General features: G+C 40.7%; 1 protein-coding gene across 1 annotated transcript in view; it reads left to right on the top strand.

The window, feature by feature from the left end:
• The window catches only part of SLC2A12 (solute carrier family 2 member 12), a 423,646-nt gene that overhangs the window by 303,807 nt on the left and 98,617 nt on the right, over nt 1–21,222 (top strand). Inside the window, exon 3 of the mRNA XM_069235156.1 lies at nt 4,247–4,369. Within this exon, the coding sequence (XP_069091257.1) occupies nt 4,247–4,369 (123 nt within the window). The remainder of the gene's footprint in view (nt 1–4,246; nt 4,370–21,222) is intronic.

Here is a 21,222-nt window from a genome sequence, read left to right on the forward strand (position 1 = left end):
AACACTTTCGCTGGCACATCTCCTCACATAGCTTCTCAACGACAGCCTTAATGATGCTGCCGAAACTCTGCATCGCAGCTTCTTTAACAGCTAATCGGAACCGACGGATCACCTCGACTGTGCAACACATCCCCGAAAATGACCTTTGCATCGCAGGCCCCATTGATGGGATTCTCGATGGTTACGCAACAGGAGCTCGTACCGCAGCCTTGCTGTACCTCTGAACTGACGCATCCCCTCGGCTATGTGATGCATCTTTTATGCGGATCCCCACAACGACCTGCAACACGGATTTAAGTTACTTTGTCCCAGTTACTTTGTCCAGCAGGCCTAACTGTGTCCTTGTAGCCAGACTGCACTCCATCGCAGTCGGCCTGAACTTGTGAGAATGTCCCGGTCCAGCAGCACCAGATATCCCCAATAGCTCTTTACGCTTCTTAGCACTATTTTTCTTAAAAACTTTGAAATTCAGCATCTCAAGTACTACTTATTGGATTTTTGTCATTTCTGTCCTGTTTTATTAAATTTTGATATATTTTTCTAACCTGGTGTGGAATCTTTTTGTGTGATGTTTTAACTGCTTTACTGTTTGAAGTGTTGCACAAATTCTTTACACAGTCCCTTTAAGTTAAGCCTGACTGCTCTGCGCCAAGCTACCAGAGGGTGAACATAGGTTAATTAGGAGTTTGCTTGTTCCTTACCCTTATTGGGGTTACTGCTTGACCAGCCATACCCAGTCAACCAGGACCCCAATTTCTAACACTAGGGTTTGCTAGAATATGGCCAGAAGTGTCCTTCTTATGGCAAAGCTGTCCCAGTAGTATGCTGGCCTTAGCTAGAATGTTGTTAGAAATACTCTCAATATGGAAAAATACACTGTTATACTAGATTTGGTCACAGGCTGCAGCAAGGTCAACTAACTCACCCACCCTACACTGTGACGAAGCAGGAGAGGTTGGAGTCAAACACGATGCAGGGATCATAACTGTGTCTCCTTTCTCTGCCAGAGCTAGACAGCTTCTCACACAATGTAAGATTTTGATTTTGCTGTAACGTCCTTATTGAGGAACCGCCCCTGTTTGCAATATTGCTTATGTCAGGAGGACACTATGGGGCATATTTATACTCCATTTGTGCTGAATTTGCTTAATTGTTTTTTCACAAATTCAGTGTAAAACTAACTCTGTATTTACATTTTGAGGTTAGTCTAATGTCAAAATATTGGAGTTTGCACAATTTTTTAGATGAGTGAACCTACCTTGTGTTAATGAGATGTAGGCTTTCCCATAAAAAAATGGTGCTAACCCCATAGCCCCATATTTATCCCTGTGCTAAAAAGTGGCACAGGTGGAAGGAGGGGCTAAATAATTATTTAACACCTGGGTCAGACCAGGCGTTAGAGGACCTGTGGACCCATTTCCATGGTTAAACACCATGGAATGGGTCCACAGGTGTCCTCCTCAAGCCCCAGGAACACCCCCACCCACATCAGAGGGACACCGGGGGATGGGAGACCCCATCGCAGGTAAGTAGCGTAAGTGTAGGTAAGTATTTATTTTTTAATTCAAGTGCCATCGGGCCCAACTTGGGGCGCCCTGCATGGCACAGGGTGATTTTCCACCGCAGTGCTATCAAGAAAGAATAATGTCATACTAATGCACACCACTTATGCACAGTGAATGTGATATTTTACTTCCACCATGGTTTCAATCTGTAGTGAGTGGTTTTGCATCCAAACTTGGTCTCGTAGTCCCTGCTAACTTTGACCACAAGTGAATTTACAGCTAAATAGGTTTGTATACCTAAATGTGATTTTTTTGTTCCTAAGTGTGTTTTTGTATCCAAAGTTGTTGCTACATGCTACACTCTGTTTGAGTTTGCACCAGGGGTGATTTTGGAACTAAGTATGGTTTTGCAGGTGAATGTGTTTCTGCACCTAAAAATGCCACCACACTATGGGCCAGATTTACTAAAATGTGTGGTACTGCACCAAAATTTCCAACGTCACTTTAGAATACTAAAATACAGCGCACCCCTGTGTTTCCCCCTGCCCCGGCACTAAATTTAGCTGCCAGCACCAACGCAGGCATCCTTGCATCCACTTTCTGTGACGCTGTAGTGGTGCTGTGCACAGCACCATATTTAAAAGGCGGCGCTAAGCCACTTTTTGTGGCTTAACACCACCTTGTAAATATTGGCCCCTCTGATGCAGTTTTCTGTAGTAGAGGGGTGTGCAATGGGTGTTGCTATGGGCATTCCACAGCAACGCCCATTGCTTTTGATGCTGCTACAGATTTACAAGAATTTGTAAATCTGTGGCATCACGAAAAACTAACGCCACCCTAGGGCTGTCGTTAGCATGGCTCAACAAGGATAAATACCTTTATTTCTCCTCGTTTTTGCTTTTTCCATCTGTGCTGCATTCTGCAGCACACATAGAAAGAGCAAAACGCCACCATGAATGATTGCTTATGTGCAGGAAGGTGTTCCTTACTGGAACATAAACAATCATTAAATAATGACGATTTGCTACTATTATGTGTGCTGCATTCTGCAGCACACATAGAAGTGCTAAATCGCCATTGTAGATTTCTGATGTGCAGAAAGGGCACCTTCCTGCGCATAAACAATCATTCGCTTCAACGCAGACACCCTTGCACTATTTGCAGCTAAATTTATCACCAGCGCTAGGGGAGACATAGGGGTGTGCTGTATTTTTGTAAATACGGCGCATCCCCGCTTTTCAGAACTGATGCGGCGCTGCCAAATGTGGCGCAGCGCTGCACCAGTTCCTTGTAAATCTGGTACTAAGTATCCTCAACATTTGTAAGGCTTAATTAAGGATGTCACTTCGGAATGTGACACGGACCTAAAATCTGGGCTCCTCCCAATTTCTTGATAGGGAACGCTGCATCAAGACAGGCAACAGGCTCTGCTAACAGTGGAGTTTTATCATCAGTTTATTTATTCGTTTTATCTATTGGGTGTACATTTTCCATTACCATTTCCTTTAGTGGAGCATGGGTCTAATTATGACAGACTTTGCTTGCAGCATGGCATTGGATGACAGATAACTCATTATTGGTAGTGACCCAAATTCGTGTTCGAAATGAGTCATCTGCCATTTCAGATTTTTATAGCAATCGAAGAAGGTAAGGCAATGAGTCCTGCTTCAACCAACATAACATATTCAAAGGAAATGAAGGACTCTTGCAAAAGGAACAGTGGGACACGCCTATGGTGATATCGATTTATATCATTCTAGCTTAGAGGGCAGATCCACACAGCAAACTCAATTATTTGGTCCCCCTTGCATTACACCAGTTCTTGCGGGGAGTGAAATAGAGACAAAAGTTCTTCAAGTAATGAACTTGCAGGCTTAGGAGATTTATTGGGAGACGTAAATAAGCTCAGTTATTTAAATAAGACTGTAGAAGCACCCTTCTAGAGTCTTCTTCTACAGCATTAAATTGACCAGCGGATAAGCTGGATATACACGTGGACTACCTTTACCCACTCTTTTGTCATAAGACTGGGACATTTGTTTAAATTCTTATTTTCAGTCCACGAAAAATTAAGAACGCTCACTCCGGTATTCCATTTGTTTCTAAATAATTGATAACTTACAAAGATTGCCAGATATGCTTCATAAGGTGGTTGTAGATTTGAAAGGTGTAAACAAAGCTCTAGATAAGCCCACTTATCAAATGATGGCATGAAAATGGACTCCTACGGAGATTGTCCCCATTCACAAGAAAAACAGATTCTCCTTCATCAGTACACAAGCATGGGATGTGCGCACATGGAAGATTGGGTTAAACTGAACAGAAAAATAAGTTTGAATTTGATGGCAACATTCCATATTCAGTAGTGATTTTGATAATACCTAAAAAATATAAAAGACTGAAGAAACTGAATAAAACAAATAAGGATGTTAAGCAAAGTGTGAAGAACGGAGTAAAGCCTAATAAAGAAAGGGCACATTATCCAGTTTTAACAAATGGTAGGAGGTACATTGATGGCTGGAAAGCATGTTGTTTGTCTAAATATGTACGAACAAAAGTCCTCTACCAGCTTTTTGTACATACAACTTTACACAATCAACTAGGGGGTAATGTAACTTTAAAAAACTCAAGTCTTCCAGAACCCTTTTATGATTTTCCTGCTCTAACCATGTCATTGTATAATGCTTCAATGGTCCGTAAGTGTGTCTGGCAATGTTTAACTCCGATATCTTCTATTTCAGTGGCGTGGCTGGTACTGAGTGAAATCTTCCCAGTGGGAATCAAAGGAAGAGCCTTTGCTTTGACTTCGGTCATGAACTGGGGTATGAATCTCCTCATCTCCCTAACATTTTTGACACTGACAGGTAAGCAGTGGTGCTTGCTGGGTGATCTGCAGTGTATGCACGAGAGCAGCTCTTTGAATTAATAACGTTTTGTGGAATGGAATTACTGACCGAAAGAGTCTTTAATGCACTTTGCTGTTAATTGGAAGCTAAGGGCCTGAATTACACTTTTTTTAGCACCGCATTTGCGTCATTTTTTGACACAAAAGTGGCGCAAACTTAAAAAATATAATGTAATTTGGTAAGTTTGCGTCGCTTTTGCGTAAAAAAAATGACGCAAATGCAGTGCTAAAAAAGTATAAATCAGGCCCTGTGTAACTTACGCCCATGTTTATACTTTTTTAGCACCTCATTTACGTCATTTTTTGACGCAAAAGTGGCGCAGACTTAAAAATTACAATTGTATTTTGTAAGTTTGCGCCTCTTTTTGCATAAAAAATCAGCGCTAAAAAAGAATAAATACGGACCTTAGTATTTACAGAGCTGAACACAGGTGACAAAAGTACAGCTGTCTATTAAAACAATAACAATGTATCCCACTACCGAGAGCAATAACAGCTGTGAAGAAGCCTCTCCCTGAGTATTAGCCCGAGCAACAGGCAAGAGACTTTAACAAGGGAAATGGCCTTTAACCGTTGGTATGCAGGACTGCGATAATGTTAGAGCATTCTCATGGATTAGGGTAGAATGTTCTAAATCAGGGGTCTCCAGCGGGTAGCTCATGAGCTACTGGTAGCTCAACAGTACCCTGAAAGTAGTTCCATGAATTGTAGTCCAGAACAGTATGCTAGTTAGAGGGTTTAGCCACATTGAAGAAGGCAGAACTAAAGACCTCTGGACCATTAGAGTGGCAGCCACACCATTGTCGGGGTCATAGGCTTACATTCAATTACACACTGTGACAGTGTGAGGGACTTGCAAAATTACCACTTTTCTCCGCTCTCAATTTAGCAAAGTCACATGCTTATGTGTGTTATGTGTGTGAGAAAACCTCAAGTTGTTCTTGAAGTGTAATTACTCAAAGTGAAAAAGGTATACTGCTAGAAAAAGTTGTCTTGGAGAAGGTGATATGGTAATGCTTGAAAACCAGGTGTTTGAAAATTCAAAACCCATTTAAAGCTGCTCTCTGAATGGCATTTCATGGTTTGTTTAGGCGATTTATAGCTGTTACTATTTCCTTTATGACAGTGGACACTTGTTGCTGTGCTGTTATTCCATTACACATGTGGAGACATTTTAAACTGATAACGCTTTTACCATCATTGATGTTGGTAACCTCATCTTACTTGTTGGGGTGGTCTGCTATCAAAAAATCAAGTTTTAAATATTGTTGTGCCAAAATATCGTGTCCATTATGTCGATAATCACATCATGTAGGTAAGTATAATTTTATTTACATTCTGAACTCTATATCTATTTATCTTGATATATTTATAATTATAATTTTGCAAGTTGTGGTCGCTATTGTGGTGCTATTTGATGGTGTCACTACTGCACCAATGATCAAATTCATTAGTAGCTCTAGGCAATTCTTATTGATAACAAGTAGCTCTTGTTATAGGAAACGTTGGAAATCCCTGTTCTAAATTAAACAGGGAGAAACAGGACAGACGCTGTAATGTTGAAACAGAATGCCTGTAACAGCCATTGTTTGCCCTCTGCTCTTCTACCACATTGTATTCGGTGGAGCTCCCGACACTGCAGTGTTAAAACCTGGATAGGAACCCTGTGAGCCGTTCAGGTTCCACTGACACACAGCCCACATATAAAGCTACATGGAGTAACATCTTACAGTGTGAGCTATGAAAGGGACTTAACAGGGACCATAGATATCACAGTGAATATGAATGCCCAGTGTTGTAATGTTGTAATGCAGCTTTCAAGACTGCATTGAAAGGAGCATGGAAGGAACAGTATTGCAAGAGAGTACATTTAGCACTGGCAGGTGACATTTACAAAATCGTACAGATCTGGGCACCATATATGACTAAAGGGTAGCTTGGGGAGCTGAAGGTACAAGACGAGGCACCAAATCTATGACCAAAATGGAAGACTTGATTGTGCTCATTCATCGAGCTAAACTGACATTTGAGTAAGTCTGTATGTGTAAATTTACTCTGTATTTTATAGTACATTTACTACTTTTGGATTTTCACCATTTCCAAGTATACATTTACTCCAAAGTGTAGACTTAGAATATCTTCCCCCTGAAACCAGGGGGGGAACAAAATTTACCAGTGTAAAGTTTATATTTGTACTACTTGGAGCTCATCAGTCTTAAGCGGAGATCTCCGCTACCTTTGTAGAAATCTCCCTAGGGGAAAAAATGACAAATAATAATCAGTTTTTTTTTTTTTTAAGTAACTGTTGCATATATTGCTTCAAAATAAATGTTTGTTAACATTTTTATTATATTAATTATATATTACTTTATGAATATTAATTAAACAAATACATTAAAAGTCCTACCTCATTTTATTTGTAATTATTAGTTAATTTCATCAAAAGTTGTGTCTAATTATTGTGAGTTACTTTTTACATTTTAATAAAACAGTAAAAACGTAATTTCTTTTCTAACAAGTTAACTATTAATGTTTAAACAAATTAAATATGTATATATTAATTATTCATTTTGCACAATAATCTCTGTTCTTTAACAGAAAAAATGATGGCACTCTGATGGGCCATTGTTTAATAATCCACAATTCTAAACAGCAACACTGTTTGATGTAATTTGATGCATCTGCGCAAAACTTTGCAGAAAAAATCCATCCAACTTGGCTCTTTCATAGAAATGATTGCACTGATATGTCAAGCAGTGGCCAAGAAAAAAGGTGGTCCTAAAACTGCGATTGCCCATACTATTCCCACAGAGAAAAGTTGCTCTTCAATACAGTAAAAATGGCTGCAGGCAATTACACTAAATTTGGCAGATATTTAAAACTTTACTCTCAAATCATGTTTTTTGTGATTTGGTTGGAATTGTTAAGCCTTTTTTGAGAAATTAACATTTAAGTAGGGGCTCTGGTTGGGCAACAAGGGTGTAAAACGTTAGATGTACCAGGACTGTTGGCGTTCAGATGTGGGACTGACTAGTCCTTGATGGCTGGCCACAACATAACCATTATGTTATGCCAAGCATTAAAAGACTCAGGAACATGGTCCCTGCAACCTGAGCATACCTTGACCCCCAGAGGAATGTGGGGATTGGCCCAAGGGGACCCTGCCACCCTTGATTGGATGGCCACAGCATGTTCTTGCAGCCACACCAGGACCTGGGATCATGCTCCCCATAGATACATTACAGCAAAAGCCTGTGTTTGAGGGTCACGTAAAAGAATATATATAAAGGGGCGATAACAGATTTTAATCACAATATAAATCATTTGTTGGTGTGTACTCATTTTATGAATACTGGTGAGTTTTCAGGTGATTTTTCCCTGTGAAAAAGGTTCAATTTCTGATGAACTATGTTTGAGAGAAAACTGTTTTCGCATGAATTTTTCATGGATATAATGGGAGGTGCTAGAGAATCTAAAATGAGTTCTAATTTTCTATAGGTTTACACTATTTTCCTCAGCCATGTGACAACCAAGTCTGACATTCTGAGCAAAACATGAACTTCTAGCAACAGCAGCAATCTGTCAGGTGTTTCTCCAGTTTTCCAGTAAACAGTTTGTGTTCTTATGTGATGTACTTATATCAAACCTCGTGCTGTCCTCATTGTGGTAAGCTTGGTGCTACATTCCTGCACCTGGCCTGGTTTAGTGCGGTTTATGCTTTCTGGCAGGAAGTGATGGCGACGATTGCAGAGGCTACAGAACTCGAATTGGAGGCAACCCCGATGACTTGTCTTTTGGGAGTAGTGCGTAAGCCGCAGGGTAGGAGGGTTGTGTACAAGATGGTGCAGCTAGCGTTGGTACTGGCCAAGCATAGAGTAGCGATTTGTTGGATGAGTACGCTTACTCCTGAGGCTTCTGGCTGGCTGCGAGGTTTGCTGGAGTGGGGGGTGGTGGAGGAGCAACATATGCGCATGACACGCAGCTATGAGAGGGCGCTTGCTGATGTGGCAGCTTGGAGTGCACTGTTGGAGCGGTTCACTGGTAAGGAGGAAGTAGGTACTGTAAGTAACGATGAGGCAATGGGGGACGGGGACATATGCTCCCCTCATTGAACAAGTGATGACCAAATATGGAGTCGATATATTCCTACATGCTTATGTTATTTAATAGCCTGGTCTCATTAGGAAGTGTGGAGGTCCGTAGGATTAAAGATAAGATCATTGTTGTGGTCATGACTTCACTGATGGTACTCTGGTGTGTGCACCCTCTGGCATCATTATACATCAATAACATCTTGATTTGCTGTTACCTGCAATGTGTTGTATGTTTATGTTGATTTGCAGTTTCTCAAACTAAAATAAAAACAGATTTAGAAAAAAAAAACAAAAAAAACTAACACACCTGAACACCTTCTTGACAGAATCAGGGCTGTGAAACATAAATGATTTCCTATAGAAATTAACAAAAGAGAACATTTCATTTTGTCATAGAAATTAAGGTTGGTGCCCTAGAAACCTCAAATTAGGGCACACTTTTAAGGAGTTCTCAAATATCCTCCTCCATGTCAGTAAATCTTTCTGAAATGGAGAGAAAAACACATACTTCCAACACCAGCAGTCTGCCAGGTAACTCCAATGTGATTAACTGCAGCTTCCCCACAGAATTGTAGTGAACAATTTGAGCGCTAACATTTTATTTCAAAGTTTAAGTGAGGCACTTCTGAGTACCTTTTTGTTGGAATGAGAGTTGTTGAATTTAAAGCCCTTCCTGAGGAGCAGGCTGAAGTAAATGAGCATTGAGGTGTTAATGCAGGGATGAAACCAGTGGGTTAAAATGTAATGGGAGGTATGTTTTTTTTTTAGTAACCTGAGTGATGTATGTTTAAAGCAACTAAAAATAGTTACAGAGAGAGAGAGATATGAGTAAGTGAAGCATCCCCTTTCCACCACTGTTTACTCAGCCTCCCCTTTTTACGATTTGCTTAATGGCTTCCTAATTCTAAAATAGTAACATTTTGGTAGGCGTGAGAATGTTTTGTGTGGAAAATAAAGCAACTTGAGACAATTCTTTCCCTGGAGTGCAATTTTGTGATTTTGGAAATTATGATTAAACACAAAGCATGGTCGGGCTCTGAAATCAACAACAGATAAATGACATTTTAGTTAGGCGTTGGAATGAGGCACAGATGTTAAAAAGCTGAAACACCACTGAAATAAGTCTGTTATAGTTTAGTGAACTATAATTTATGCCACACCATCATGTTCTGGTCAAGACTTTACATATTATATTATTCATTGAATAGTTAAAATAATTTATTTTAACATTATTTCCTATGGGGTGTTTTATCAAGTCCATGTCTCCATTATTTTCTGTGGAGTGTGTTGTTGTTCCTGTGACAAGCCTTGTGTGGTGCTAGACTTATTTCAAGGCTGGACTGGAGAACATTTAGAGTCTGATTAAGGCGTAATTTATCGCCCCTGATAAATAATGATACCGCGTGGTACATTGTTTATCGGGTGCGATAAATAACACCTATTATGAGTTTGTGTTTAATAAAATGCGGATTTTGGTGTTTAATGCATCAAAATCCACAGGATATAGTAAATACTGTATGTTTTTGCCTGTTAAATTCCAGCAGACCTGACCTGCCAAAAGCTAACAAAGGTTGAATTATTTAACCCATCTGATAATTATCAGATGCGTTAAATACCTTCAGACTCATATTTCTGACCCATGCGTAAACAGGACTTTACTTTGGGGTTGGACTTTTACAAGGAACTCGTAATCAGGCCCTTAGTACATTTTTGTAATCTTTAGCGCTGTAGTAGTGTTAGAAGTGGAGCTTGTGAAAAGCACTGGTGTAACTTATTTTGTGGGTGGGTTTGTGCATTACCGTGTCCTCCCTAAACATTCCTAAACCTTTCCTTACCCCTACCTAAACCCCTGCTTATTCCTCTCTAAACCCCTTACGTTTAATTGTAGGTATTGCACTGCTTCCCATCATTTTACCGGTCCCCTATTAGTAAGGTCCCTCCTGACTATAAATTAGGAGTAATGGTAATTACTGCATGCTGGGATAAATAGAGCATGACTTTAACAAATCATCTAATTATGATTTAAAAAGCTCATGTGTTATTTAACGCATGGGCTAAATACCACATATCTGTATTCCACATGCGATATTTAACACAATGCACTATTTACAACATGCGAAAAATAGCACATGTGGTATTTAACATTCAATCACAAGTATGAGTGGTCATTAAGAATCAGTGGAACGTGCCACCTTAAAATACCTCCAGTCAAAAACAGGTGTAAAAATTAATGAAAATGTAAAGAATTAATGAAAAGTTGTAAAACAATAGAAGCATTCAAAGATCAATACAATAATGGAAAAAACACAATACATGCATTGAAAATAATAAAATATCACACATACCTGAACACAGGCCTATGTTAACAGCCAGCAACATGTGAAGCTCTCAAAGGGTGATTGCAGAAGCTCATACTTCGATTCTACAGACAACCAAAATAGATGCAGCACTGTTAGGTCACTCTATCACACTATGCCATATCCTTGTTCTGCCATCAGGAACCATGCAGCATGAGAATTGACACTAGATCACCAATCAGTGACCTCAAATGACACAGCAGAACAGCGTAAGAACCTGAATTGACCAAGACTGGAACCCATAAACATGAGTCAGTTTGAGATCCAGAGGATACACAGGCTCAATAGGGGCACCATACAAAACATATTCTCACCATTACAGATTCCCTGTATTCGAACCCAGAGATCCACTGCCATTCCATCTTCCTGAAAATGGTAGAAGCACTATAATTATTTTTAACAGGCACCACACAGCAGACAGGAGGATTGGTGGTGGCATTTCTCAGTCTACCTTTAGCAAAATAGTCTGCTAAATAATGGATGATTTGTAGAGAGCAAGTGAGCTGCATATACAGCTCTTTTGGACACCCACACAGCTGCTGCCAGCAAAGCAAACATCTGTGCTACAGCAAGATTTCATGACAACCTAGGGTCAATTGGGTGCACTCATGTACATGTGGTGACTCCAGGGAGACAGGAATAAGAATGCTGAAACTGTGAAATGAAACACACTACTTATGTGCAAATATTGTGTGATGAAGATCTGCATATACTAAACTGGTGCGTGTGGTACAAAACCACAATGTTGTGAAGCTGACAAAAAGCAACATTAGTTACACTGTGGTAATACATCAGCCTTAAGATACTGGACAGACAAATCAACCATTCTGATAAAGATTACAGTACATTATGATTGCTGTAGCCCAGTCTTTATACGTGTCAGCAGTACCGTTACACGTGTGTTTGTCCCTATGTCATATACATGGATCAAAGTGAATGTGTAACAAATTACATCGGCCACTCCTCACAGCAATGATATAAGCCAAGCCAACTTTTTAACAACCTCATGCACTTTCATTACAAATCCCATGACTGTCAATTTGTATTTCTCTGACCTTGAGACCTTCTTTCATGTCTTCCACTGCAAACATGTTGACAATGCTTATAACTGGTTCTCCCCACAGCTTGAGGAAGAGCTGAGGTGTAGAACCGTTAACCAGTTGCCATGCTTTAGTGCTTCCCCACTTGCTTAAGTACGTAGAATTACAAAATTTAGATTTGTTTTTAGTGCTCGCAACATCATGTGAATAGATTGATTCAGTATTGAGTTTGGCCAAGATCTTCATCAACAAGCATATTTTTCTTTGTTTTTGGGGACATCTTCTGCATGAAATGGCACATTAGACATTCCTAGTGTCTTACAACATCTTTGACCAGGGCCTCCTGCTCAGGATCCCTAAACTTGTACTTCTTTTCCCTGCCTGGGTCCATGATGGAAAAGTTTGGAACGTTTCTACTTGTGATGACAGTGATATCAAAGAATGGCAGTGGATTCTGTTTGTCTTATTTCAAGTTGCTTTGTCCACACAAAATTGTTTACACACTCACACACAGGAAGGAGTTATTGGTGTACTTGTGGGGTGTCCTGTTGGCCTGGCTGCTTATGTTCTCTAGGGGTTAATTTGAACACTACAGGAACTTCAAATGCCTAAAAATGGCAACTTCCTGATGTTTTGTGGTTGTGCTATTCATTGGGTGAGGAATTTAACACGTGCGCTATATAACACATGGGTTTTTCCCACATGCACTAAATAGCACACATTCAATATTCAACACATGAGCTAAATAACAATGCTGCAGTGCACAGTAAAAACTCATAATCAGTGTTATTTAACATGTTATTTAATGAACCCTGTGGCACTGGTATTTACCCTGTGTGCAAGTTTGGTGTTATATACCACCAAAGTTGTAATCAAGGCGTATGTTGTAATCTATGATGAATGTGAATCAATAGAAAAATGAAAACAGAGAAACCACATTGGAGGATACAAATCATGGTAGATCAGTTATAGGGAAAGACAATTTTAAAGAAATCCAAATAAATAGCAAATTAAAGGAAAGCTACTTTTAAGGAAAAAACCAAAATTACATTACACTTGGGTGGAGTTTAAGGGTAATGAAGGTTTTTTGGGTTCAGAAATGGGTGATGTTTAGGGGCGATGAGGTGCTCTTAGGGGTCAGGGATGGGATGGGTGGAGTTCAGGTTTAGAAAGGTCTTTCTTTCATGGTTCAGGGATGGGTTGAGTTAGGTGTGGTGAGGGTTTTTTAGGGATCAGGAATGGTTTGAGTTTGACGTGGTGAGGGGTTTTAGGGTTCAGGAATAGATAAAGTTTAGAAGTGTTGAGGGATTTTTAAGGTTCACTGGTGGACGGAGTTTAGGACTGGTTAGGGATTTATGGTTCAGGGATGGGTACGGTTTAAGGGTGGTGAATGGTTTTCAGGGTGGTGAGGGTTTTTAAGAGTTCCAGGATGGGTAGAGTTTATCAGCAGAAAGAGCATAGGGTTCAAGAATGGGCAGAGTTTAGTGTGGGGAGGGGTTTTAAAGGTTCAGAGATTGGTAGAGTTTAGATGAAGAAAGTGTATTTTAGGATTGAGGGATGAGTAGAGTTTAGGAGTATTAACCAATTTCATGGTTCAGCAATGCCTGGAGCTTAAGGATAGTGAGGGGCCTTAGGGTTCAGAGACAGGAAGAATCTAGGTGTGGTGAGGGGCTTTTAGGGTTCAGGAATGGGTGGATTTTAGGGTTCAAGGAGTGGTGTAATTTAGGTATGGTGAGGTGCTTCTAGGGGACATTAGTGGATAGTGTTTACGGAGTGTGGTGGGGTCATGGGTAGGTGGTTTTTAGGGGTGGTGATGGGGTTAGCAAATAAAAAACATCCAAAGTAATTGTTTGACAACATAAAAGATTACAATAATGTCACCTGAAGTAGAGCACTGAAACAAATACCTCAGACACAATGTTTCTGAAAGTAGTGCAGCTGTTGCATTTACACTTCAAAAAAAGCATTGGAAAGCCAATTTTGCAAACACATATATTCTAAGCATTTTTATATAAAATGGTAAATGCTATTCATCTTGCAAACTTCCATTAAACAGTTGAGGTGAGATTGTTTCTCAGTAATGGTATTGCATTAGATTGTTCTGCTATGAACTTACACATGGATATTTCCAGTCGTAGATTTGTGAATTGCATTTTGTGGTAAGTTATTAGTACTAGAGTAATAACTTTACATGCTACAAAATGCAGTTGTTGAATCATGCACAATGTGTCTTAAAAGCTCAGTCAAGTGGTGCTCCTTTCTGTGGAGTAATATAGGTTGGAAAGGAAACTTCTATGCTTCAGAATCAACTCCATTCATCTGAAGTATTTGCCATCCCGTAACTTTTTGTTTAGTGCAGGACACTACCTGAGTGGAGATTTAAGAATTGCAACACATCTCCTTCTTTGCACCTTGCATAAGGAACAACATCTCTGTGTTCATGAGGAAAACTCATGAGGAAAACTCAAGTCCAATTCCAATTTAGGAAACAGATACCTCTCTGAGGAATAGTACATAACAATGCAAGAAGGGTTGACTTCATTATCTTTGCCTTTGACCCAGTTAAGATCCTTAGAAGACGGGAATAGTCTATGCCATACGTTGTGTAGCCCACAGTCAGAAAGCCAACAAAGGCCTGTGTCTGAGAAGGCCCCAGTTTGGTCAGAACACTGTCCAAAGCGATCCATATCCGTGTCAATAACCAAGTTCATGTCCCCCGCCCCCCACTAGGATAGCCGCATCAGGGGTCTGAAGTACAGAAGACAAGGAGCTTGTGCTGAAGGCTTCCTGGTGCTCATTAGGGGAATAAACATTTTCTAGTGTGAAGTAAAAGGAGCCCACACAGAGTCAAATCGCCAGAAAGCGCCCATTAACCTCTGCTAATGTAGACAAGATTTCACCTTTGAAGTCCTGTGAAAAGAGAATAGCCACCCCACCCTTCTTTGCATGGCAGGAAGACCACAAATGACATGGAAACAATCGGGATTGCGTTCTATGGACATCCTTAGAGAGTAGGTGGGTCTCCTGCAGGAGATAGATGTCACCTCTGGAGCCCTTGAGGAGAGAGAGCTAATCTTCTAGTGGGGTTATTATGACCTTGTACATTAAAGCTAATAATCTTAAGCTCCATGATATTCAAATAAAGGGCATAGCATAAAGTGTGTTCTACAGGGATCTAAGTGGGCATGTTGCAAAGGGGCAGTGTCCCATATTGAACCAGCACAGTGTTGCAGAAGTAGCAAAGGGATGACCATGTTGTATATCAGAGTGACAACACCCTAAAAGCCCCTCCAACAAACAAGATAAACTGAACAACTTGAAAGACATACATCAGCCCATGGAACACGTAAAATGTGTATAAGGTGCGAGCAGAGAGGAGTCTCATAAGGGGGAAACGTCAAGCCATGGAGAGTCCAAGGGATCATGTCGAGATGGAGGGTTCCCTGTGCCTCATGCCCACTTCTTTCAGCGCCCCCTGCCAACCAGCAAAGTATTGGCATAAGGACCCCCAGTGTCAGGGGGTATCAAGCTTGTTGGTGTCCCCAGACAGCATGGCCAACACAGACTTTTGTTCCAATCTATAGTCTCTGGGTCCTGGTGCATAGTTTCAGAGGGCTGGTGCGGCCTCCGCAAGTGCAGTCTTAGTTGCACTGTCCAATTCTGGGGGCTATTCAGTTGTTCTGCTGGAGAGGGGTCCTCAACACAAAGCACTCTGCAAGCTTTCTTGTGGGATGTGAGCTGGTAGAGTTTGCCTTCAAGACGTAAGATGATCCAGAGCAGGTGGCCCCAGGAGTAGGGGACCCCAGTGTTCCTTAAGTAAGCTGTGACTGAATGGAAGTCGTATCTGTTCTGGAATGTGATGGACGCTAGCTCTTGGCATAACAAGGATGTGTATCCCCTGAACTGAAGCGGGTGTAGCTCACTGGCATTGCGCAGGATGGCTTCTTTTACCTGAAAATCATGGACACATATTAAGATGTCTGCAGGGTGTACCTTCACTGGTTTTGGAGGCCGACTCTGTGGAACCGGTCTAGCTTTATCTCTGTGTCTGCGAACCTCCCAGGATCAAGTGGAAGAGGGTCCCACACATTCTCCCAGGACAGATCCTTCAGCACTGATAGGAACCCCCCAGATGCAAATATAATTCCATCTGAAGCGGTTTTTCTAGGTCTTCAGCGTGTGACTGTAAGTCAGTTTGTTGCTCTTGAAGCCAAAGCACCTCTTGTTGCAGCCATTTGGCTACAGTGGCATCTTTGTCCTCCAAGGCAGCGACTCAATCTCCAATGCCGTCCAGGCCTTACTGGGCTTTCTGCGCTGTCAGTCTTAGGGGTTGTTGAAACCTGCCATGGGTGCTTTGTCTCCTGAGGGTCCAATGTCCGGAAGTAAGTGGTCTTTCTTACCCCTGGCCGCATACATGGCAGTCACCTCCACGAGCAAACAGCCTACATCGCTTCCCACAGGTTTCCACTTTCACCAAGAGGGATGCTTATATTGCAGTGACAATGGAAAATCTGACCCCTCTGAATTCTTACACGTTCTCTACTTTCTCTACTTGTCCTTATGTTGAAGTGAGAATCTGAATACAATAGTACTACTGTGTTGCCTATTGTTGCTAAGATTGGACTGGGAATAGTCAATCTGACCCACCAAAGTCAAACACTTCCCCTAACATTGGAATTGGAAAAGTAAATGTAACCCTCTCCAGAGTCCAAAGCTTTACCTACTCTTGCTTACATTGCAGCGTGAATACATGAAATCTGACACCCCAAATCCACCACTTTCCTTACTGTTGCTTAGATTAGAGTGGGAATAGTAAATCTGACCTCTCCAAAATACAGCACTTTTTTTTGTTTACGTCGGAGTGGCAATAGTAGATTTTACCCCTGCAAAGTTTAACACTTTCCAAACTGTTGCTCAGATTGGAGTGGGAGTAGTAAATCTGACCCTTCCAAAGTCCTGCACTTTCCCTAATTTTGTTTATGCTAGAACAAGGACAGTAAATCTAACTGCTGCAAAGTGAAACATTTTCCATATTATTGATTAAATTGGAGTAGGAGTTGTAAACATAACCCCTCCAAAGTCCAATGTTTCCCCACTTTTGATTATGTTGGTGTGGGAATAGTAAATCTGACCCCACCAGCACACAATACTTTACCTACTCCGGGTTTTGGTAGAGTAAGAAGTGTAAATTTGATCCCTGTAAAGTCCACCACTTTCCCTATTGATGCTGGGAGTGGGAAAAGTACATCTTACCCCTTAAATATATATTAACTTTCTCCACTGTTGCAAGTATTTGAGTTGGAATAGTAAATCCCCCCACAAAGTCCAACACTTTGCTTATTTTTATGCACTTTGGAATTGTCATAGTAAATCTCAACCTTCCAAAGTCCAACACTTAACCTACTTTTTCTTAAGTTGCAGTGGGTATAGTAAAGCTGACTTCTCCAAAATCCAACACCTTCCTGGACTTTGTTCGGATTGGAGTAGGAACAGTAATTCATACCACTCAAAACTCCAGCACACTTCCCACTTTTGCTAGCCTGGGAGCGGGAATAGTAAAATTGAACCCTGGATAGTTCAACCCTTTTTCTACTACTGCTCAGATTAGAGTAAGAGTAATAAACCTTACTCCTCCAACATCCAAAATTATCCCTAATTTTGTTTACTTTGTAGTGAAAAAAGAAAACATGATCCCTCAAACGTCTAACACTTTCTCTTCAGTTGCTTAGATTGGAGTGGCAATAGAGATTCTGACCCCTCTAAAGTCCTACCTATTTTTGCATACATTGGATTAGGAATAGTAAATCTGACGGCTTCAAAATCCAACACTTTCCTCAAAGTTGCTCATATTGGAGTCTGATCCCTTCAAGGTCCAGTACTTTCCCTACTTTTGCTGATGTTGGAGAGGGGGTAGTAAATCTGCGCCTTCCAAATTACAACACTTCCCCACTGTTGCTTAGATTGGAGTGGGACATCTGCCCCTTGCAAAGTCCAACACTATCCCTATAATTGCCTCTTAGAGTGGTGATATTTATTTTAAATACTTTCTATTATGTTTTAATATTTTTAAAATAATAATAAAATTAAATCTTTGTAATTTTGATTTGATATTTTATTTTTTAGTTTATACTTTATATACCTAGCTGTATGTTTTTGTTATCTATATGTTTATTATTTTTTGTCCTTATTGCTAATTTTAATGTAATTAATTTTTGTTATTATTTAAATAATGCTTCACTTTTTTTAAATTATGTTATTATATATTTTATGTTAACTTATGTTAAATATTTTAAATATATTTATTTTTATCTTTATCATTTTAAACTTTAATATTTACATTAAATGTATTATATTGCTATATATGAATGAAAATCAATATACTTACCAGTTTTCTGATGATATCTTGGACCACGATATACTTGTCTCTATATTTTTGCAGTTTACATACAAATAAAGTAAACATAATATTTTGTTTCTGATATATTTTCCAATAATTGTGTATCACAGTATTTTTCATACTAATATTATGACAAACAACTGCTTTGTAGCACAGTGTTGGTCATTTCTAATTGTTGAATGCAACACGTGTTATTGTATTACAATTTAACAGTGCCTTCGGATAATGAAATGCAGATTTCCATCCCCAATCCAAGGGTGCCAAATATATATTATCTCTGGAGAGTGCACAATAAAGAGCTAAACTTTGATGAAGGTGGGTTCATATGAAGTGATATCACAGGAAGCAGCATCACAGAAAAATACTTTTCAATGTTTATTTTTTCTTCTACATTTAAATGTTTTTATCAAAAAGTTTGGAATGGCAATGGTAAATCTGACACCTCCAAAGTCTAATACTTTTGCTACCATTGCTCAGGTCATAACGATAATAGTAGATCTAAATATTCCAAAGTGCAACACTTTCCTGACTGCTTCTTAGATTGAAGTCAGAATAGTAAATGTGACTCCTTTGAATACCATCGCTTTTCCTACTTTTGCTTAAGCTGAACTGAACTGAGGATAGTGAATCTGACCATGCCAATGTTCAACAGTTAGGGTCTAATTACGAGTGTGGTGGTCCTCCGACCACCCCACTCTCAGTGGCTGTCAGACCTCCACAGTTGTGGTGGTCCATCTGCCACATCACGTGTTTGGCGGGCAGCCCTGCCAACTTACCGCCTTCTCAGCCTGGTATTGGAGATCACAACGGGCTGACGGCAGTGTAGGTTGGAATCAGCCAGGGGCTCAATTCAGGGCTGCCCTGCTGATTACAACCTGGTTCTCCGCTAGCCTTTTCATGGCGGTTTCACTGCCATGAAAAGGCTGGTGGAGAACAGGTGCAGGGGACCACAGGGGGTAAGGGCAGTGCAGGACCCCCCTGCCCAGCACCCTCGCATTGTACAATGTCTGCTGTGCAGACAGTGCACATTACAAGGGTGGTGGTGCCCCCTGCAGGCAGCAGCATTGCCGCAAACTCAGTTATGAGCCTGCAACAATGCTGCTGCCACTTTCCCGCTGGGTTGACGGGTCAGTCCAGTGGGAAAGACTTAATTGAGGCTGGTGGGGAGGTAGCCAGCACGGTGGCAACCACCCAGTTGGGAGTTTGGGGGACCATTATCGGGTCCATAGTCTACTATTATTGACAGTAGAATGGGAATAGTAAATCTGACACTTCCAAATTTCAATACATTCCATACTTTTGCCTATGTTCGAGTGGGAATAGTAAATCTGACCCCTCCAGAATCCAAAAAGTTCCCTTCTTTTGCTTATGTTACATTGAGAATAGTAAATCTGACCTCTACAAAGTCCACCACTTTCCCTACTGGTGCTCAGATTGGATTGGGAGTAGGAAATCTGAACCTGTGAAGACCAACACTCTCCCTTGTTTTGTTTACTTTGGAATGGGAAAGGTAAGTCTGACCCTTTCACAGTCCAAAACTTTCCCCTACTCTTGCTTACTTTCCAGTGTGAATAATAAATCTGACCCCCAAAATCCAACACTGTCCTTACTGTTGTTTAGATTTGAGTGGAAGTAGTAATTCCAACTGCTCCAAAATCCAACCTTTTGCCAACTTTTGTTTATGTGCGAGTGAGTGGGAATAGTCAATTTAATCTCTACAAAGTCCACGGCTTTCGATACATTTGCTCAGAATGGAATAGTAAATGTGCACCTCCACTTCAAACTTAAACATTTTTACTCATTTTGTTTATATTGGAATGAGGACAATAAAACTGACCCGTCTAAAATCCAAAACTTTCCCTACTTTTGTTTACGTTTGAGTGGAAATAGTGAATCTGAACCCTCCAAAATCCAACACTTTCTCTATTGTAGCTCAGATTGGAGTGGAAACAGTAATTCTGACCCCTGCAAATTCCAATATGTTTACCAATATTGCTCAGAATGGTATTTATTTTTGTTTTTAATGTTTTTTATATATTTACAAACTAAAAATGTTGGAGGTGGCGTGTTCTGGTTGGGTGAGGCTGGGCCCTAAGCAGGCGGAACTCACCACTCCTGTCAAGGGTGGGTGATAACACTCACTGTCTAACATGCTCTCACCCTGGGTATCTTGGCACAGAGGAGCCAGGCTTATTACAAGGGCAATTGTAAAGCAATGGCACAGCAATACCACACAACAAGTATGTAAATACGTTTTGTATTCAACACCCACATTAATTAACACAGCATGAATGACATGTAACACTGGACAGGAATCACCATTTGAAACAACACTGGCAGTACTAGGCCCAGCTGTGTTGAAACAACATATGCAGTATACACACATGAGAAAAATAATACATTCCCTCCCAGCACCCACATGAGGGGCCAAACGTTGTCAACACGAGACCCACCCTAGCAATTAGCCCAATCCAATTATACACAGTCCTGGTGTGCACCCTGGTTCACCACAGTAGCAGCAATATCTACATACATAGCAATGCAGCACTTGAAATTAGCTCTGCGAACTGGGCTGCAAAGGTAAAATCTAAGGTCAACTGTGTAAGTCCCCTGGAAAAAAACTGATGTGTCTGGCAACACGGTTGTATTGTGTAACAATCACCTGCAATCACTCCAACACACTCAACCACAAAGGGAAAGCTGGACACAAGTTAAAGGACACCACACGGATGCAAGTGTGCCCATTCAGGCCTGCTACACCAGTCCAAGTATATAGGGGCACAGCAGTGTGCATATGTGCCACATACTGGTTAGTGCCACTTTCCTGGCATAGATAGAAAGGCACTTGCACTTTCACACTGTATTCACTGTGGGAGGGCACCTAGGGCCCCAAAGGCACTTAAAGAGAATCAGGAAAACCGTGT

Source organism: Pleurodeles waltl, chromosome 5 (genome assembly GCF_031143425.1).
Source record: "Pleurodeles waltl isolate 20211129_DDA chromosome 5, aPleWal1.hap1.20221129, whole genome shotgun sequence".
NCBI lineage: Eukaryota > Metazoa > Chordata > Amphibia > Caudata > Salamandridae > Pleurodeles > Pleurodeles waltl.